The sequence below is a fragment of the Sus scrofa genome, chromosome 13, assembly GCF_054392235.1.
Source record: "Sus scrofa isolate SSC_HxYL_T2T_F1_AM1 chromosome 13, Sscrofa_HxYL_maternal_Yorkshire_Landrace_v2.0, whole genome shotgun sequence".
Taxonomy (NCBI): Eukaryota; Metazoa; Chordata; class Mammalia; order Artiodactyla; family Suidae; genus Sus; species Sus scrofa.
The window spans coordinates 212519329-212540831 of NC_139395.1; the positions used below are offsets into that span (position 1 = coordinate 212519329).

At 38.8% G+C, this 21503-nt stretch overlaps 2 protein-coding genes across 11 annotated transcripts in view; one reads left to right on the forward strand and one right to left on the reverse strand.

Moving 5' to 3' along the window:
* SON (SON DNA and RNA binding protein) overlaps positions 1–10598 on the forward strand; it is a 31287-nt gene extending 20689 nt beyond the window's left edge. For 2 of the 9 annotated variants that reach the window (XM_003358932.5, XM_084991982.1), the window contains 6 exons: positions 1395–1505; positions 2651–2767; positions 6831–6978; positions 8670–8741; positions 8850–8965; positions 9446–10598. In XM_003358932.5, the coding sequence (XP_003358980.2) occupies positions 1395–1505; positions 2651–2767; positions 6831–6978; positions 8670–8741; positions 8850–8965; positions 9446–9505 (624 nt within the window). In that variant the 3' untranslated portion in view covers positions 9506–10598. Of the gene's footprint in view, positions 1–1394; positions 1506–2650; positions 3636–6089; positions 6170–6830; positions 6979–8669; positions 8742–8849; positions 8966–9445 lie in introns of those variants that run through there. The other 7 variants (XM_005657147.4, XM_084991981.1, XR_002338039.2 and 4 more) reach the window with 6 other exon arrangements.
* DONSON (DNA replication fork stabilization factor DONSON) lies at positions 10590–21008 on the reverse strand. Of its 2 annotated transcripts, none has more exons than XM_084991987.1 (10): positions 20624–21008; positions 19783–19863; positions 18005–18087; positions 16113–16291; positions 15109–15287; positions 14147–14228; positions 13927–14031; positions 13230–13428; positions 12294–12506; positions 10590–11571 (listed from the first exon to the last, which is right to left on the reverse strand). In XM_084991987.1, exons 4-10 carry the CDS (start codon positions 16175–16177, stop codon positions 11434–11436), a joined length of 981 nt encoding a protein of 326 aa, XP_084848113.1. In that variant the 5' UTR covers positions 16178–16291; positions 18005–18087; positions 19783–19863; positions 20624–21008; the 3' UTR covers positions 10590–11433. The 2 variants fall into 2 exon arrangements, with proteins under 2 accessions (XP_084848113.1, XP_013845645.1); XM_013990191.3 differs by having other exon boundaries at positions 18005–18208.
* Between the last annotated feature and the right edge of the window lie 495 nt (positions 21009–21503).

Genomic DNA, 21503 nt, shown 5'->3' on the forward strand with positions numbered 1-21503 from the left:
GTTGACTAAAAAATTAAACTCTTTCATTAACGAGGTCTGTAGGCAGTCTAATAAATACAGAATGCAGTTTAATTTAGCTTTTAAAAAAGAAAGCAAATTCATAAAAATCTCTTTTCTGGTTACCTTGTGGGGAAAAAAATAATTTTGCTAAAGAAAAATTATTGGTGATTTTAGCAAAATAACTAAGAATGATGGAGTGATTATGGGCTTCTGAAGATAGGAAAAAGAAGATTGGTAATCTTCCTTTTGTGTGAGATAGAATTATTCTCTCATAGTCATATACCTTCTCTATAGGCCTTATTTTTAAATAAGTTATTTCATACACACTCCACAGTTAGACTACAGCTAGCCTTTCTTTTTTAATTAAAAAAAACTCCTTAGCTGTTAACTTACTTCACTGACATATTTATTACATCCATGCAGTAGCTACTGATTAGTCTTTGTATATGAATTTAGGAAAACCTCATGGCAGATAAGCATTTTCCAAAAATGGATTTTCTTGGGTAAAATAACTAGAAAATATTAATGGGTTGTGTTAGAAGAAAAGCAAATATTAAGAATTGGTGAGTTGATGCAAATCAACCTGAGCTCTCAGTGTTAGAATGAAAAGCATCAGATACTTGATGGTTTTTTTCCTCCTCTGTGGTTAATAAGCCTTCCACGAATTCGACCAATAGGGAAGTTGCTCTAAAGATTACCCTTAAAATTTTTCCTGGACGTTATGAAACATCTTAAAAAGCAAAGACATTTTAAGTGTTTCAATTGACATTAAAATTAGGTACTCCCACAGAAACTTCCATCATAAATGTATATAAACTGAAAACAAAACATTTATTTATATAGTGAACATACTCTTTGAGGAAACTGAGTTCTTAAGACCATAATATGTGAACAACTGCAAATAGGTGAAAAGATGTGCAGGCAAGTAAAGGAAAGATTTTTGACATGATAGTGGTTTTCTGCTTGCTAATTTAAGAACCTTGCTAATTGCTTCTGAGGGTCATGCCTTGTAAATAGGGTAAGATGAAAACTGCTGAGTTACCAAATTAATAGTTTAAATAATTCTCAGTGTATTATATGTATTTTGTTAGTGATGGTTAGAGATTTTTAAGTTTTTCATTGAACTTTCTGATTGTAATTTGATGTAGAAAATAAGATGAAAGTAGTCAGGTTTTGGGTTGGGTTCAGCTGCTGCCTGATACTTTGTAACTTACCTTAAACAATCCTTGTCTGTTTTCCAAGGTTATTGTACTTTGTTGAGTCTTCTCCCTACTTTACAAAATTTTAATATATAAAGCTATTACTGTTCTTGACATGTAGCAACTAAAGATAGTATTTTTCAGAATCTGGGGTCAATTGTAATTTGATATAAGTACCTGTGTTTTCTTTCTTAGCCTGTGGACATCTCTACAGCAATGAGTGAGCGGGCACTTGCTCAGAAAAGACTCAGCGAGAATGCATTTGACCTTGAAGCGATGAGCATGTTAAATCGTGCTCAGGAACGGGTATGTAGCAGTTTTAATGTCTAAATGATTATCTCACTAACTAGAGGGTTGTGCCATAAGCCAAGTCTGTGGCATGCTGTTGACATGTAGGTCCTTGAAGAACTAAAGAAATCATTTATCCATCTAGCTTATTTTAGGTGAAAGCAATTTGGGGCTTGGTACTTCAGTAAATGTTTACTATGGGAGAGGAGCTTTTTCTTGAAAGCATAAAATAGCAAAAGTACCTGCCTTCATAGAGTTTATAATCTGGGGTATAAAAATAGCTAAGTGCCTATAATAGCCCTTTGAGATGTATGAGTTTACTTTTTTCAACTGAGGAGACAGGTGAAGAGTGGCTAAATGGGAGTTCTTGTGGGCGCAGTGGGTTCAATCCCTGGCCGGGGAACTTTTGTATGCAGCAGGCACGGCCAGGGAAAAAAAAAAAAAAGTAAATGCGGCTCTGGGTCACAAAACTAGTAAGTAGGGGAACTGGGATCCAAGCCTAGGCATTCTGAATCCAGAGTCTATGTTTATAACATTGGACAGCTGCTCCAGATCTCTCCCTTTCTATGGCTGATATATAGAAACAGCAAGTACATGTTCAATAGAAAATACATTGCCTGACAATACCAGGTGTTCAGTAAACATACTTTGAATTAATGACAGCCAATTCTTTAACCATCACAGTGAGTGAACAATTTCCTATATTTATTACTCTTCAAGCATATATCTAGAGGTTATCCCAGATTTATAACACTTCAAAGAAAGTAAAAGTTCAGGTTGTTGACAAATAGAATGCTTTTATGAGCTATATAAGCAAAAGGGCAAGGATCCTTTGCCATATGAGTGATTTTCTGGATTTTGCATGTATCTTTGTGATACTTTGAGTTACAGCTGTGCTTTTTAGTTATTAGAGATACATCTCAAATTTTGTTATTAATGGGATCCACTGAGCAGTTACTGAACTGCTGCTTTAAAGTGTTTAGGAAAACAATTTTAAATATGTACAAATGAAGAATATTGTTTTTTAAATTTGAGTATTTAAGTCTGCTATTTAGCCTTTTCAGGAACTTAGTAAACCATTTCATTTGGGGAACTAAATTAATACCAGTGGAATTTTAACTGGTAAGTGATTTTACTTAATGGAGACCTCCTCTTTTTTTCAGATCGATGCCTGGGCTCAGCTGAACTCTATTCCCGGCCAGTTCACAGGAAGTACAGGAGTACAGGTTCTGACACAAGAACAGTTGGCCAATACCGGGGCCCAAGCCTGGATTAAAAAGGTACACGACATACACATATACAAAAGTGTCCAAGTACAAAGTTAAAATTTTTAAGAAAATGTTTTATTAAAAATGCACGAAGAGCCCAGTGAATCTAACCAAAGTTCATGAATAAATTTGCTATGTGTATATACTCCAGGATGGACACTGAAGATGGACCTGATTCATGAGGCAGTGGCAAATGATAACTATGGCTCAAGAGCCACTCAGTTTATATCCTGAGGTTATTTTTATTATTGCTGCTGGGTTTTGTGGGGGTGGTTCTTTTAAATTGTGTTTTGAATGCTAACACTGTATCTCAGGTGCCGTTCAGAATATTCCTGAGTTCCTGTTGGACAGCTAATCTAATGATTGCAAAGCAGTGGTTCTCAGATTTTTTCTCATCATGGGATGCTTTATTACAGGTTTATTTTTGGTGAATCACTGCCCCCCAAGAGCCCTCTGCCACATGATTTTCCATTCCTCTATTCCTATGCCCTTCTTTCCCTCTTCCTCAGTGCCTGCGCCCTCCTGTAAGCTCCCTTGGCCCCCATTCCTCATTCCCGTTGTGATCTCTAATCCCCATGGTTATCAGCTGTTGGTTATAGCAAGTGGTTGGGAGGCCCCAGTACTAGTGCTGCATGTGGTGGTCTTGCCAGGGGACTGGAAGGCTGGGGGAGGGTGGCTGAAGCGTGGGGTGGGTGGTGCTGAAGGGTGGTGAATCGGGGGCGGGGTGGGGATGGAGAATACTATTCGTGGACCACCATTTAGGCCCTGGTGGCCTCTGGTGATCCACAGGCTCAATTGGAGAACCACTGATCTCATGAAAAAACAGGATTTGTAAGACCTAAATTCAAGGGAGAGGACGGACGCCTCGTGCTGTGAAGATGTAGGTGCTCCTGGTTTCAGATTCCTGCAGTGAGACGTGTGAACCCCACCTACGGCTGCCTCAGTGCTGGGGGAGTCTTAGGTGGTTACTAAGGGCTTTCTGAAGAAATGGATTCTGGTGAAGGGATGTGGCTTGGTTGGATGGGTGATGGGGAAATGTGTTTCAGGAGTACAGGCAGCATAAGCAGTGCTGAAACTGGGAGGCTGTATGGTCTCATGGATGGGAAGTTTCTTTATCCCGCTGTGCTCCTGACTCCTTTTGTGATCATGGGCAAGTAATTACTTGGAATTTCAGTCTTCAAGTGCCTTCTTACTGCTTCGCAAAGTGGTGATCACTAATGTGACGGTGGGAAACTGCTGTGAGTGCCAGGGAACTGAATTTCTAAAAAAGCAGATTTTTGGTTGCTTCAGACCTTTTAATCTCGTAACTTTTTCCAATTTTGATAGCATTATCTCTGGTGATCTTATTAATAAATTAATACAAAGCATATCTTCATTTTGCCCCCTTTTTTGGAGGGGGAGAAATAGTCGCACTAACATACATACCTATGTAAGTACACAGTCTGAAAAAATTACAGCTTATGTAGTTTACTATGGGTTGGTGTTGGCAAAAAAAGATGAAATCTAGCAAAAGATTTTTAAGCCTGAAATAATTTTGGACTCATATTACAGTATTTAAAATATGAAAGTGACTCATGTAGTATTTGAAAAATGACTTTCATCTCATTGGGAATAATTACAGATGTACATCTATTTAACGATTTTAATTCTTTAAGACTATATAATGTTGAAGCTGAGTACTTCATACTTTAGAAAGTTAGAACTGAAGCTTATGGGTGTTTAGACATAGCAATAATTAGGTAGAAACTTTAGAAGGTGATTCCATTTCAAAATGTCGGTCTTCATTTGTGCAAAGAAGTTCTGATCCATAATGCTACAGACAAACGTAACTTTTACAAAATGATTAAACTGGTTCCCTATAAACTTCCCCTTAATTTTTTTTAATGTCTAGTCTTCTAGACAGTTGACAGATTGTACATAATTTACATCATTTAAAGTGTAAGTTAAGTCATTTTTGACAGTTCTTATGAGATAAAGACCAAATTTTTAAATAATTATGGAAGAAAGCAGTACTTTCGGGAAAGCTTCCTCTTGTATGTTACTGGAGAATATTTGCTGCTAATACCAATTAGGGCAGGAATATTTCTTTTATAAAAATGAGCAGAAATGTGGAGAAAACCTTACATTCATCTTCACTGTCAGAATAGCACAAAACTGTCTATTTGTTTCGTTTAGAAAACTTTTTCAAGTATTTGGTGTTTCTTGCCTTGCTATAGCCTAACACCCCATGCAATGCCAAGTGTCCATGTTCTTTTTTAGTTTGTTGCAGGGTATTTTTATTTCTATTTTTCTGCAGTATATTTGTAGATGAAAAAAGTTTTATTAGTAAAACATTTCAAATGGTTATCAATTTAAAAGAAGCTTTATTTTCTGGAATGATGATTCAGACATGATCTGATGAATATTGTTTGCTGTTGTGATCTCATTAGGCTAATTAGCTTTTTGGTGAACTGTAATAAGCACTGGTATAAAGAAACATTTGAAGATATTAGAGAATGAAAACAAAATTGGAAACATGCATTACTTGGGGATTTGTATTATACTCTGCACAGTTGCCCTTTTTTTTAGGAGTGTTTCCTGGAAAAGAGGGGCGGATGAACCTGGAAGTAAGTAAAAGTCATTCTAGGTGTGTAGCAACAAGGCAGTTGGTATCCAAGCATCAGCTAACTTTTCTCTTTATACATCAACACTGCATGGCCTGCACCAAATAAGGAACTGAACCAGGGGTATGTTTTTACCTCCACAGCTGCCTCCTTCCATCAGAGCACCTTGTTGGACTTAATGTCTAGTCACACATCATTGGCATGTTTTCTCCCCAGCATGTAATTAAAAAGCTGGGAAAAAAATAACAGTTTTATTACTGTATAAAAATAAGATTTTAAAAATTTAGTATTAACTCATCAATAGAGGAATTAATTAAATGTATACTACTTGCAGAGCTACCAAAAATTGTGACTCCCTCTGTTGGTAAGTTAATGACTTTTGTTTATATTTGCTAGAGAATGTAAATCTAAAATATTTAATAACAAGGGGAAATAAAACATGATTTGAAGATGGATGGTATAAATTTTTTTAAAATGGCCATAAAGATCAACAGTAGAATTTGATGGTTTGTTACATGTACATGGATGCCCTTTAAAAGGGGGCATCACATACTTCTTCATGTGTGAAAATGACTATTGACCATGCTAATGTATATGGTTGTGCATCTTATGACATTAAGTGGTTTGCTGCTTTGATGGAAATTATGGTTCAGTGGGTTGGATACAAGAGAGATGACTGTTCACAGAATAACCTGTGAACTTTCACCCCTCTGTATGGAAACTTGTTTCAGGGCCAAATCCTTGTAGCTGTCTTCTTGCCCCGGTCAGTGCCAGCCCTACTATTCACAACACTGCTGCTACCGAGGCCTAGGTATGTAAACGTTTAAGGAGTTTTTTAAAAGTCTTTTAACATCAAGCTAGGTTTTAAAAGAATTCAGATTCAGTTTGGTATAATTACAGGGTATTTTATGTGATTGTCTTCCATTTCTTACTGCGTAAATTTATTTTAAAGAGTTATCTTTTGCTTTGTAGGGAATTTCTAAGTAAAATCTTTATACTTGATTTATAGTAGAACGGGGAGAAAAATTGGATGGTAAAAAAGTATACTTCTTCAGTGTCCAAACTATTTCTAAATGATTTCTGGGCTTTATTCATTAACTAGGTACACCTGGGACAATTAATATTATTGACTGTTTTAACACTGCCTTCTTTTTATTTTGCAAGCTAAGAAGAGATACCAGTGACCCTAAATAGTGGACGAAAACAGGAGTGTTCTAATTTTTTTTTGGAGGGCGGGGGCACAAGGACCACTGTTTTAAAACTGCCATTTATTTGCCTTTCAAAATACTGTTATGTTTATGTGAAAATAATTAGAACATACACACTACAGTATGTATACAGGTATAGAAGCATTTAATTGCTACAACAGATATAGAAGTAAAATAAGATTTTTTTTTGAAAAAGTTACACTGAGTTTGTAGTCAAATTCTAACTATAAAATGCGGATATTTTACCTTTCTTTCTTCGGATAGGATCAATTCTTAAGAGCAGCCCCAGTAACTGGAGGAATGGGAGCGGTTTTGATGAGAAAAATGGGCTGGAGAGAAGGAGAAGGATTAGGAAAAAACAAAGAAGGAAATAAGGAACCTATCCTAGTTGACTTTAAAACAGACCGAAAAGGTAAGTTTTTAGAATGTTTTTTAATATGTCCTTTACCATTTAGGGTTTCATTACTGTTATAAATATTCTTTTGCTATCAGTGACCTGGAACTGGAGGCACTCCTTACAGTATATACCAAGCTCTTGGTTAGGAAAAAAAGTTTCCCCCATTTTCAGAAGCTTATACAGCTGGAAACACTAATTTGAGCTTCAAGGGCAACCTTTGTTGTGTGCAGTATATGATTTAACTTTCAGTTAGATTTCATGTTTCAAAAATGGAATTTACCATTTGTTTTCCCCTGACAGGGAAGGAACGTATGCTTGTCTTTGGTTCTAGGATTTGAATCTCATTTCCTATTAGAGAGTGCTGTTTAGTCTTCATTTTCAAAACCCTTTTTGCATGTCCCTTTTTTTGAGCTCAGTAATTGAGTTCTGTTGGGTTGGGACTAGAGAGTAATAAACCAACTGCTGATAGTTGTTTCATTTCTTCCCTTGGAATAAGGTCCCCGGTAGAATCACTTGGGCTGCCTGTTTAAGCCTGCTTTTTAAATACTGGAAAATTTAAAACTAGAATTTGTTTTCCTTGTCTTTGCATTAACCTCAGTTTAACTTTGATTACAATTAAATTGCTGTCCTAATGGATTTGGACACCCACTATCCCGGACCAAATTATGTATTTTTTAAAAGGTTTTGTTATTAGAATTTCTACATTGTCACCCACAAAGAATACTGTGTTGCCATTTTATTCCATTTGGAGGGAATTCATTGTAATCCTGATAATCAAAAGCAGGCTGGAAATAGCACAAGAACATCCTAATGTGGCATTACTTCAAACTATTAAATTAGGAAAAGACACTGTACTGATTGTCACATTGACGTTATACTGCTTTATATAAGTTGAATGGATTCTTTGGGGTTTATTGGAAAAAAACATCTGGATGCATTGCGTAATTTGAGGCAGTAGTCTTTTTGGAATTGTGCAGTGTTGCATCCATGTTGGCCTAGGTTTGGGAAAGCATAGTGGCAGAATTGGCAAAGAACTGGTTGAAGAATTCACCCTAAGATAAATGGAAAGTATTACTTGTTGGATGGTAATAGAGCTAAACTTCTTTTGGAAAGTGAGGCTGAGTCTGTCTCTTGAGTACATCTCATATCTGAAGTCAGAAAGGGCTTGTTTCCCGAGAAAAAAACGGGTCCATTTACCCATTAGAGAGCGTTTCTTGCTTTTTTAAACTTTGTTTTGGTCTAAAATCCTCACCTTTTGGAGAACATACTTTTAAACTAAGCCTCATTTTTTTTTTTTAAAGGGATGGAAAACCTTTAGAAATCATCTGCAAATAGCCACCAGTATTTAAACTTGCAAAGAAACAGACCCACAGTTGTTGATAATTATGACAATTTATATGTGTGTTCACATATTAAATTCTTGTATTTTTGGAACATTTTAATTTTGCAGTTTCCAATATTGAGATCTATGAATACAAAATAGAGATTTATATATTGAAAGGGCAAAATAGAAATCAAGGTTTATATAGAAGTCAAGGGTAGTGGTGGGTGTTAAATATTGTATTTGAAGCCATGGAACCAGTTCAGGTTCCTACATAGAGGGAGTGGTTGTTTTGCCTTATTACAGTTTTAAATGCTGGTTCGAGATTCATTCAGTGAACATTGCATAAATGTTCAATGAATAAATTGAATTTCTTTTTTTTAAGGTCTTGTTGCAGTAGGAGAAAGAGCACAAAAGAGGTCTGGAAACTTCTCTGCTGCCATGAAAGATCTGTCAGGTGAGAGTACACTTTTGAATATCCTCCTGTCCCACCCACTCTTTGAATTCATAATTTGTTGCCACAGGTGTGGAGATAATTAATAACCGTTTTTTTTCTTCTGTATAGGCAAACATCCTGTGTCTGCCTTGATGGAAATCTGTAATAAGAGAAGGTGGCAACCACCTGAATTTCTTCTGGTCCATGATAGTGGCCCTGATCATCGCAAACATTTTCTCTTTAGGGTAAATATGAATTTCTGCATTAATTCTATACTAGTTTTATGACTTAATGTTAGAGGGTGAGGGGTAAGCATCATATGATCACAGGATTAATGTTTGCGGGTTGGGAATGTGTATATGTGTGGGTAGAGTGGTGGCATTTTAAAAAATGACCTGTTGATTTTTTTAAAAAAATGTTGGAGGGAAAGATGTGGGCAAAATTTGATGAATAATTTGTTAATCCTTTCTAGTGGAACATGGGGGGAATTAAGCAGTTTTTATCAGGCTTTTCCCCCCACCCCTTCAATTTGGAGACCTGCACTTAATTTGCAGTCTCTTTTCCGAAATGATTTGCTTCTTTGGGGGTTGAGATTAATTTGCTTTATTACATAGTATGGGTGTTATATTTTTGTAAATTACTTTTCTAGCATTTAGTGAAAAAAATACAAAGCTAATAGATATTAAAGTTTGATGCTGTTCTTATTGTATGTTTTTCTTGAATAGGTATTGAGAAATGGAAGCCCTTACCAGCCCAATTGTATGTTTTTCTTGAATAGGTATTGATAAATGGAAGCGCTTACCAGCCCAGCTTTGCCAGCCCTAATAAGAAGCATGCTAAAGCCACAGCAGCTACTGTGGTTCTTCAAGCAATGGGCCTTGTACCAAAGGACCTCATGGCTAATGCCACTTGCTTCAGGAGTGCCTCACGTAGATAGATTGAGGTTTTATATTAATCATTTCAGATAATTTTACTCTGCATCAAAATGTATTTCCTCTTTAATGTTGTAAATATTTGGCAATTTAAGACATTGTGTAAAAAGCAATCTGTACAAACATCTCCAGGCTTTGATTTTTGTACCATGGAAATTGTATTTAACCATACAGGGTTTTGGTATGTTTATATTGTTTACCTTAGTGATGTATTTGTTTAAGTGGCTAACATCCAAACGATTGTTTGAAGGCATCCGTAATCTTCAGTGTGGAATGTTAAATAACGCTTTTATACTGTATTTTGTACTATGATGTAACTCCCCTTCCTTATGGCTAGGCTGCTGTAACACTTGCCTGTAATCAGTGAAGGGCTGTGCACCTTGTACTAGTTCCCAATGGGTTCTGCTGGACAGATACTGGGCCAGTGTTATTGAGGTAATCAAGCAAGATCTGTTCCACAGGGCTAATGCCACCATCTCCCCTTTAAAATTTTGTAGAGGTTGTAAAAAGAAAAAAGAAAAAAAAGAAAAAAAAAAAGGAAGTGGTATGTTGTGTGATGATCAGCACTAAGTCCTGCGTTTCTGTCAAAGCCACTTGGGCCATGAATGAGAAGGGAGTCCAAATGAAGTCTGACTAGAATTCTACTGCAGAGGCCAAGTACATTTAGTATGGCATTGAGTTGTGATATAGTCTTACTTTGATGTGCATTTTGAATTTCAGCTACACCTAGGTAGACGTAAAATGATAATTAAAATGCTGTAACCATCTTATCTAATAAAATCGGCACCCAGCCACTATTTTGTTGACTATGAGAAAGTTTAAGTTTATGTTAATTTTTAGGGTCTGATAGAATATTTCATGTGTATTACAGTGGTATTCATATGCTATGTCTCTAAACTTTATTTTCAAAAGCTTAAGGCCCAAATATAAACTTCTCTGGAATAAATGTGGTGTTTTATTTTCTGGATTACAAAGTGAACACATAACTTCTTCACTACTTTACTTCTTTTCCCAGTGCTTTTGATTTCTAAACACTTTTATTTAAGAAAGTTGAATTATATATATATATATACACACACACACATACACACAAAATACCTACAAGAACGTATTAAATACTACTTTATCATGACAGCTGAGCATTCTTTACAACTCTTAACACTATTCTGTGTGTAATACAAAATGCCCATATCTGAATTAACATGCAATTAAAAACAAGTTTTAATGTATTTTGAGAATAGAGGAATTGTAAACAGATAGGAAAACAACTAAACTGGAAGCATCAACAGTCGGCTCAGTGGATACTGTCTACATTTGTTTTCTACCTTTATAAAACTGGAACTTGCTAATGATCCTAAGTAAACTGATGAAGGTAATAGTTTGGCCTGATGCTATTAGTTGCAACGCCGTAATTCCTACTAAGCCTCAATTTCCACTCGTTAGGAAACACTTGAGTTTTCTACCCAGTTTATAATTAAGTTATATGGATCTAGGAATTTTCATTCAAGTTATTTGAAGTTTTAAAAGAGTTATATCTTCATATCTGAATACCTAATCAAAACAATAAAAACAAAATGTTGATTTTTAAACCTTAATCCTGCTTAGTGAATGTAATAAAAGCTATTGTAAAAAGTTAACTATTTGTAAACATCTGAATATTTTTAGTTATATTCTCTTTAACTTCCAAAGTGAACTTTAAAGCCAAAGGTATAAGAATCTTGAATTTCCTTGCCAGAAGCCTTTTTTTTCCTCAAAGATTCCTTTTAGGCTTACTTTGGTGTTCAGGATCTCCAGTTATACATGCAGTCACTCATTTCCACATGCCGTAAAGAGGATTTCCCCAGTACTGGTGTTTGACTCAGATGGTCCAGGGTTTTAGGATGCAATCCACAGTTGGAAAGCTCCTCAAGGACAGCCTCCTGTGGAAATTTGTATGCAAGTCAGTAAAAAAGCATCAGTCTTAGAACACTGAAGAATTTTAAAAATTACCATGGGGATTTTGACAAATGGATGTCTTGTATAAGGTAAGGGCAATTCATCATGATCAACAGAAGTCACCCTAAGCATTTTTACATACAGCATCCAAAAATAGTAATTTGGGTTATTTTTACAAGTCTGGTAAACTAATAAAAATAGCCAATTTGAAGGTCTCTTGCTCTCTAAATGAAAACTTACATGTGTCCAAAAGTAAAGGCAAATATGGTTAAATAAATACACATAAATAAAGGAATCATAAAGTTCTGGCTCTGAGAGGACAATAAAAATAACTTGCCTTTTGTTTGAGAAGCTCTGTAGTCAGTGTTGAATACAACAGCCTGAATTGATAAAATTTACCTTACAACAAAAAGATACAGTCATTATCCATTCCTCTTGGTGAATTTTGTTTTTTTTGGCCATGCCCAGGGTCTGGAAGTTCCTGGGCCGGAAACTGAACCTGCATAACAGCAGTGACCTGGGCTGCCACAGTGACAACACCAGACCCTTAACCCTGTGCCACAAGAGAATACCTCCTCTAGTAATTTCAATTGGTATTACGAGGTAGAGTTTAATAACTTAAAAACACTAGTTTGGCTCATAATTATTCACTTATTTCCTCGATTTAGTTTGAGGCAACTACATCGATTTACAGCCGTCTACTTACCCTATCCAGTACTTTATCAGTTGGTAGACAGGTATTAAATACAGCAGTTGGCTCATGCGTATACAGTCCTGCAGAAAATGACCCACTCTGTGAAGATTTGAGCAGCATGGTCACGGAATGTAGAGAATGAGGCATGACTGGACCTGTAATCTCCAAACTAAACTGATCTTTGTATCCAGAAAGAGCTTGTGTCTTCACATTTACACTTCGTGCCTTAAAAAAATTTTTAAGAAAATTATGGTCACCAATCTCTCAAGCTTTTGTCCCTAGCTGAAAATGTGATCAGTAACTTCTCATTTGGGTTTTCCTCTCTAACAGCTTGGGAACAAAAGTAGTTCCTGAGACAGAATGAGAAAAAAATGTTTAGTAATTCTCAGTTTCCAGCATGCTCTCTAAATTAGGAGATTGTTAATTGAAGTGTTAGTTCTAGAGAACATAGTTGTTTAACATGATATCCTTTCTGATCTACTAATGTACTTTCCATGCAGAATTCTGGGAAAATAAAAATTCGATTCTGTTGCTACAACATTCAGTACTTCATATTTACATGTGTAGTTTTTTTAGCAGTATGGATATTTTCACTTATCTATGATCCAGTTTTTGAGACCTTCCCCTAGAATTTAACATAACATTCTTGGCTCTGTTCTTAACACTGGTTAAGAAATGAAACAAAATACGATTAAGCAATTTTTCCTTAACGGCAATAATTCAAATGTAACATTTCATATAAATATATTTTCATATAAGTCCTTTGATATAACTTTATATCAAGGAATTTTTTTCCTGGGAGGAAAAGAAAAACAATACACAAAATGTAAAAATGTTAGGAGTTACTGAAAACAAATTAAGAATTTATCCTATCAGAAAAGGAAAAGCAAGTCTGTAAAGGCTTGGTTATGAGTATTAGTGTAGAATCTTTTTTTCCCCTTTTATTACCTTAAGCATTTGCATTGTGGCCCCTCGGAAAGCTATAGGGGATAAGAGGGTTGGTGGAAGTCCTGCCTGTGGACCTGAGGAAGCAACTAAACTCTTGCAGTTGATTAGAAAATTGAGCAATGTGAAGGTGTTCATTCCCTTCACCAACACAACAGACTCGGGTCTGTGATCCATCTGTACTTCATGTTTCTCTTTACGCCTGAAGATGACAATCAAGGAATTGCACACGCAAGTCCCACACTAACAAGAAAAGCGCTACCTTAATCCTGAATCACCTGACACTTTTTTTCATCCCAAACTGGAAATGCCCTTACCAGTCCTTTTGACTGTAATTATAAGGCATCTGTATAAATCAAAATGATTTATGACCATTTTGAATTTGCTAGAAATAGATACCTACAAAAACTAATTTCTTCTCTTGTCAAAAATATGTTCCATTCCCCCAACTGAACCAAAACAATTTTTTTCATGTAAAAAAAAAAATAGTTTAATAATTGTTTGTGGTTTATTGGTACTTAAGGATTTGTTTGTTTTTTTAGGGATTTGTCTTTTTAATGTCATGATGGAGAATCCTTTTTCATACGATTTTAAAGCTAATTTGAGATTACAGTCTAACAAAACTGCCAGTTACTATTACATTGCTCACTAACTTAATTCAATGAAAGTCAATTCTGGTTAACGGCAACCGAAAGGATACAGCTTGATAGAAAGTACATCTGGTTTTTTAATTTTATCTTGCACACCCATCTCTTCCAGCCAGGAAAAACTTTCTTCTTCATCCTCATCGCTGACTGCTTGCCCCCTAGGAAATTTCTATAGTTAGTTAGGGTCTGCATTTCATAAAGATGTTTCTTTTTCAAAACTACTGAATCCATTAAGTCACCAGATGATGTGAAAAGGTTGTTTTAAGCACATACTCCCCATGTCCTAAGCCTGTTCCAGATGCCTCCTTCTTCTCATGGCCATTTTCTTTTATTAAAGGCAGAGAAAATTCAATACCTACACGAGGAAAGAAAAATGTAACTGAGTTTTAACATAACCTAGAAGAATTTAATAAGCGTGCTGGGAGAATACGATATTTAAAAATGAGTTTTAATGAGTTCCCTTTGTGGCTCAGTGGTTAACGAATCCGACTAGGACACATGAAGTTGCAGGTTAGATCCCTGGCCTTGCTCAGTGGGTTAAGTAAGGATCTGGCATTGCCGTGAGCTGTGGTGTAGGTTGCAGACAAGGCTCGGATCCCAAGATGCTGTGGCTCTGGCGTAGGCCGGGGGCTGCAGCTGATTAGACCCCTAGCCTGGGAAGCTCCATATGCTGCGGGACCGGCCCTAGAAAAGGTAAGAAAAAAAAAAAAAAAAAAGAAAAAAAATGAGTTTTTACACTTGATCTATTAAAGCAGATCACTTTCATACTGTCTTGACAGCAGCTCACGACACACACATATCTCCTTGAAACACAAGGTTTTTAGGAAACAATACACATTCTCACGACAGGTGGTACCCTTTCATCAAGTATATTCTTCTCACTTTCATTTTTTTTAAAGTGTTGAATAAGCACACTAAGTAGATTTCATAATCCACTAATGAGTTGACCCAGTTTAAAGACCATGTTATTGAAAGGGGAGAGGTTATTTGTACTATAAAAAAATTTCTATAGGAGCATATGCAGATTAGGATTTTCCAGCTCAATCTATGTTTGAAGATTGGAGAAGGAACATCGCTACCTTAAAGCTATGTATAAAGGACAGCTTAATTAAATGCCAAAAAACTAATTCTTAAAATAATTAGATAAAACTAGTAAAAGACATTTCAAATTTTAGCTTTTAAGGAAAGTGTTTACTATATAGTGTGGTATTTTCACTTTAAATGTATAGTTTTACCTTCGGTTTTCATAGCTTCTCTGATACCTCTAGTGGTAGGAGATATAAGGGCTGTCATGACATCATTTCCTGCTAATCCTGCTGCACGGAACAGGATAGTAAACTGATAGGTACAAACGTAGAAATAGGGGCAAAGTTTTGTCTTCAGCAGATTATATAGAGAAGTTAAGCTCACAGACCTATGAAGCAAAAAATTTTTAAGTATTACTAAATATTTAACTTAACATCTAAAATTTAATTTTGCATAATTTAATCTGATGTCTGATTTAAAACACAAATATTACAGACAATGGTTTGACTTTTTGCCATGACACAGAACTTGGCTTTTTAAAGGACTGAAATTGGTCATGGGACTCACTGATGACTTAAAAATTTCTTTTTTTGAAATGCTGTGAACTTTTTATTTAACTATAACTACATAGCACAAGTCATAAGTTTATCACTCTGTGAATTTTCACAAACTGAATACACTGATGATCAGCACCCAGGTTAAGAAAAGATCCTTGGAGTTCTGATCATGGCTCAGTAGTAACACATCCGACTGTATCCATGAGGATGCAGGTTTGATCCCTGGGGTCGCTCAGTGGGTTAAGGATCCGACAATGCCATGAGCTGCGATGTAGGTCACAGACGTGGCTTGGATCTGACGTTGCCGTGGCTGTGCTGCAGGCTGGTAGCTCCGGCTGATTCAACCGCCAGCCTGGGAACTTCCATAAGCCGCAAGTGTGGCCCTAAAAAGCCAAAAAAAAAAAAAGAGGAATTACGCCTACATATTTAACACACACTTATATACATGCCAGAACTACATAAAGAGTGAGAGAATAAGGGCTGAAAAAGTAAATAACTTACATGCTGGTTATTAACAGTTTAAATAAAATAATTCCCTCTACTACTACACACCTCTAAGTCATAAATAAGAAGAGAACACTGCTAAAATGAAAATTCACTCTTTGGTTGCACAAGTTTTTGGGTTTTTTTTTTTTTTTTTTTTTAACTAATCTTACCAGTCACTCAGTAAATTGTGTTGCAGGGTTTCATCATTTGACCAAGGGTTTGCCTTTCCAGCCATTTTTCTGTCAGCTCCAATACGAGGGAACAGTGGGAGCCATGGGAAGGCAGGGTGGATCCAATAAATAAGGCTCTGCTGGAAGGCGCAACGGAGCTCAGTGCAGAGTTTGGGATCCTAAAATCCAGGGAGGATATTGGACAGTTTTTGCCCCATTAGTAACAGAGAATTTAATTAAAAAGACACTGAATACACCAAACACTATTCTCAGAATCTTTGCTGCTTCCTATAGGAACACGTTAATAACTGTTACAGGGGCTAAAATGTAATTTATTATTGTTTAGGAAAAGGGGCCTTACTTGCCAGCAATTAGTCTGTTAAACCACATATCAGAAGGAGCACTCAGACATAGACGGAATACTTGCCTGCCTCTACCATCCTCTTAACAATGACTGCCTCTTTTTATCAGGAGGGCAATAGTGTGTGTTTGGGGGGGTATGTGTGTAGGTAACACTATGTTCAACCCCCTTCCCTCACTACATTGTTTCAAAAGGAGCCAGTAAAACCCGATACTGTGAATCACCAATCATCCCCATCTATTTATTGAAAAAGACATACCAGGCCCTCTTTCGGAAAATCTCTTTTAAGTTAATTTGAGGTGATGAGCTGCCTGAAAGTAATGCAATTATATTACTTTAAAACCATTCTAGGAAGTTCCCGTTGTAGCTCAGTGGTAACGGGCCCCACTAGTATCCATGAGGATGTGGGTTTGATCCACGGCCTTGCTCTGTGGGTTAAGGATCTGGCATTGCCACGAGCTGTGGGATAGTTTGCAGACATGGCTCGGATCCCACACTGCTGTGGCTGTGGCCAGCAGCTGTAGCCCCGATTTGACCCCCTAGCCAGGAAACTTCCATATGCTGCAGGTGCGGTCCTAAAAGCAAAAATAGAATAAAATAAAACCATCCTAGATCTAGCTCACTGACTCTAAATTTACAACAGACTATCACCCAGGTCATAAGAATTAGTGTGTTAAAAAAATACATATACATTATGTGAGAAAATCAGTAAAATAACCAATCAGTTTTTGCAATCCTATTCCTCAATTGCTTTTCATTTCTTTTTCATTTTTCATTCTTTTCATTTCTTTTTCATTTTCATTTTCTTTCTCAAAAGGCCTTAGAAAACAATGGTTTAGTTCAAGCAACTCTTGCCTGCCAACAATGAATAATACTCACAACAGGTCTATAAATTTAACGGGCAGCTACTGAATCTGATTTTTGAAACTGTATGAAAGCATCATTTGGGAAATAAAATATTTTCCAAGTTCCTGTGTTTTTAAATGTCAACAGAAAAACTTAATGGAAAGAAATATCTCTGCTGTTTCGCAGAGAAGTACACTGTACACTTAATTTGTTACTTTTTTTTTAACTTTTTTTTTTTTTGGTCTTTTTGCCTTTTCTAGGGCCACTCCTGCGGCATATGGAGGTTCCCAGGCAAGGGGGCTAATTGGAGCTGTAGCCACTGGCCTACGCCAGAGCCACAGCAATGCGGGATCTGAGCCGCATCTGCAACCTACACTACAGCTAATGGCAACGCCGGATCAAGGCCAGGGATCGAACCCGAAACCTCATGGTTCCCAGTTGGATTCGTTAACCACTGCGCCACAACAGGAACTCCCTTAAATTGTTACTTTAAAACACAGCTGTTTTCCTTGTGATGGAACATGATAGAGGATAATGTGAGAAAAAGAATGACTACCTCTATGTATGACTGGGTCACTCTGCTATACAGCAGAAATTAACAGAACATTGAAAACCAACTATAACAGAAAAAATAAAACTCTTTAAAAAAATAAAAAATAAAACATGGCTGTTTTCTTTCAGTTACCTGAATACTTTGAGGCAAAGTGACTTCTGTTGCCCTACAATGCTGGATGACACCTTGAGCCTCTTCCTGTGCTTTCAAATGATCTGCCCAGGTAAAGGGTTGAGAAGAGGTAAAAAGGAGTCGAGTTTTAATACTCCAGTCCACAGGTAACTCAGTACTTTCTGAGGATGGAATATCAGATTCGGAGAATGATACATGAGGAATCTTTCAGAAAACAAAGAAAACAAAACTTAGAAAAAGGGTACCAAGAAAGAAGCCCTCCCATCTATAAAATTCATCAACTAAAATACAATCCGTGAAACTTCAAAATGTTATGTATTATACAATAAATAACATTGAAAATACACTCACACTGTGAAGAGGTATGGAAACAATAAACCTTTAACACTGCTTACCTCTGGAAAATGGGATTTTTTTTGTTGTTGGGGGGGGGTGGTACTGGATGCACAGTTTTCATTTTTTAGTTTATTATAGTTCTATATAGTTTAGTTACAAGAGACAAGTACTATTTTCATAATCATCATTTTTAAAAAAAATCCACTATAAAATAGTATTATCAAAGCAGAAATCTTCCAAGTATTTTTTCTTAATTTTTTAAATCTTTGGGGCTGCACCCTCGGCATGTGGAGGTTCCTGGGCTAGGGATCAAACCTGCGCCTCTGCAGCTGCTCGAGCCGCTGTAGTTGGATTCTTAACCCAATGCACCACATCGGGAACTCCTCCAAGTATTTTTTAAAAAGCATCCTTTAAGCTTCTAAAACTCTGGAACCAGGGCAAAGCTGCTCTTGCAGGTAACTTAGGTTGGGTTCCAGGAGGCCATATTTAAGATACATCTCCCAACCTCAAATATTCCTCCCCAACTGTTTTGCTGTCAAATCAGTATTCTCCACATTACAGTGATTCTCTTAGATGACATTATTAAAAAAAATAATAAGGAAGAGGAGGCAATTTCCAAGAGACCCTGTGAAGACCATTTATTTGCAAGGAAAGGAGACTGGGTCTTGGGGAACTCTTCTTGTCTGCTCCCATTAGGACAAACTATGTATTTGTTAAAGTATCACGAAAGTAGCTGAGGAACGGAATCAAGAAGAGTGTTTTGGGAGTTCCCTTTGTGGCTCAGCCATTAACGAATCCAACTATGATCCATGAGGATGCCTGTTTGATCCCTGGCCCAGCTCAAGGGGGTTAAGGATCCAGCATTGCCATGGGCTGTGGTGTAGGTGGAAGATGAAGTTTGGACCCGGCTGGCTGGGGCTGTGGTATAGGCCAGCAGCTGCAGCTCCAATTCCACCCCTAACCTGGGAACCTCCATGTGCCACCGGTGTGGTCCTAAATTAGGAAAAAAAAAAGAAAAAAAAAAAAGAAAGCAAGCAAAGAGTGTTTTGTGTGCGTGGTGGTGGTATCGAGGTTCAGTGATATGCCACAACTGTGTTGCTAATCTGGGGATTTGGTCTGAAGATTCAGTGAAGGATTAAAAGTTAAAAAAGCAGCGAAGCCTGGAGAGGTTAGCTCTGAGTGATGAGCTAGACTTCTTAACTACCTACAGAAGAGTTAGAAAACTACAGGGGTGAAAGGAAAACGCACATTTATGCCTAGTTTAGCACTGGCGCTGTTATAAAGAAAACTACCACACACAAAGCCTTGAGTCCTTTACCATCATTTCAGTCCTGGTGGAGATGATCACTCTCTGTGCAGCCATTTTTCAAGTAAAATGCTTCTGAGAAGTATGGATTGATATTATAAGAATATACACTCTGAGGACATTTAAAAAGTATTACCTGGAGAAATTCACTAATGGCTCGTCTTTCAGAAAACTTTTCTTCCCATAGCAAATCATTTTCTTGATTAGAATCTAAACGCTGAAATTAAAAAGATGGTCCTTTTCAATCATAAATGACGCTGTAGTTTGCTTTAAACACGTAGAGCCTCACCTGGCCTTCAAGTTTCTCAATAAATCCGAGGGCAGGAATTCACATGCACCCAAATCAGTGTATCAGTATTTCACTTCAAATTTGTGTCTGAACTTTACTCTCAAGACGGAAGCGGGGGAAAGGCAGGTAATTTGCACAACTCATAACGCAATAATCAATCATCTCAATTCAAAAGATCCAAAAGGTTTTGGGCTAAGACAAATACCAGTAAATTCTGACTCCATGAATCCTCAGTATTCCTTCAACTGCAGGATCATTTTGAGCACGTGAAAAGGGAAGCCCAGAATCACGCTGGGAAGAGCGTCTCGTAACCTTCCCAGCACACAGCGGCCCTCCCGGAGTTGTTCTAGGATTGTTCCGCGCTCTCTCCCCCGGTCTCTAACCCCCGACGGGACGGTTGCAGCCCAAACTCCCCGGGCCGGGCTCCGGACTGGACCGAGGGAATGGGGTCCTCTCCTCAGGACCCGCGGGCGCCGCACGTCCCGCGGCGGCTGGCGGAGCGCACTTCACGCCCCCCGGACCTGGCAGAGCAGCCGCCTCCCAAGTTTAGGGCTCCCTGGGCGGCGGGCGGCTGGCACTTGGCGCCCATTTCCCTCCTGGAACGCGAGAACTCGCCACCCCTACCTCACAGCCGAGTCGACCCACAAAGTACAAGAGCCCCTCGGCCCCCAGGCACGAAGACACTCACCGGGCCCGGTGCCTCCTGCTGGCTGCGGGGCGGCCCGTCGGGAGGCTCGGAGGCGGCCCGCGGCCGGTTGTCCAGTCGAGCGAAGGGGTTTCTTCGGGCCGCGGCCGGGGCGCCGCCGCCTCTGCTCGCCGCCGCCGGGAAGGGGCGGAGAGGCAGCCCGGCCGCCAGGGCCGCGCGGCGGGTCGTCTGCTCAGGCCGCTCCTTGGGCGGGGGAGCAGCTCCAAGGCTCCGGCCCCTTTTCCGTCGGAGCCGCAAGGTCTCGGGCGGCCTTTTGAAACTGGGCGAGTAGCCGGGAACTGACAGAGCCATGACGCGCGGCGAAGGCCGAGGAAGGGGAACCCGCAGCCCGGTAGGCGCTTCCCGCGCGCGCCAGCCCCGCCCCACTACGCGGCCCCGCCCCCGAGGCTCCTCGCGGCGCGTGCGCCGTCAGGCGCTCACGAGGCCCCGCCCCCGGCTTGCGCCTCCGGGGCTTCGGGTGCTCCAGTGCCCAGCGCTTCCCGGGACGCCGCCTTGGCGCTCCTTCCTGCTCCGAGGATGCAGTCGGGTCGCCGGGTGCTAAGTGGCTGGGAAGCGCGCGGTCCAAGGCACCGGAATAGCCGAGCACTATTTAAATCCGAAGCAGGGTGTGATGAGCCCCGGGCAGGGCGCCAGGATGAAAAGGAAACGTCACACTTGAGCTCGCCTCGATAAGCTTTCGGAAGTGCAGTGTTCAGGTCCAGAGCTGGAAAGAGTGGCCTGGGCCTCCTCCCCCAACCCCCCAAAACGGAGAACCCGGATAGGAAATCAGCACGCTGGCTGTGCAAGCGTAGCCTCCCGGCCCCCTTCCCAAGCATCGCCACTGCAGCCTTCCACGCAAACACTGCAGTAGCCGCAGGCGAGT

Bases quoted from the DNA above. Each gene is read 5' to 3' on its own strand.
- DONSON (XM_013990191.3), bottom strand. From the start codon at position 20,932: ATGGCTCTGTCAGTTCCCGGCTACTCGCCCAGTTTCAAAAGGCCGCCC. The intron at 18,209-19,782 runs GTAATACTTTTT...GTTTTCTGAAAG, and splicing joins CCATTAGTGAATTTCTCCAG to ATTCCTCATGTATCATTCTC. The intron at 13,429-13,926 runs GTATCCTTTCGG...TGTCATCTTCAG, and splicing joins GATGTACTTTCTATCAAGCT to GCGTAAAGAGAAACATGAAG.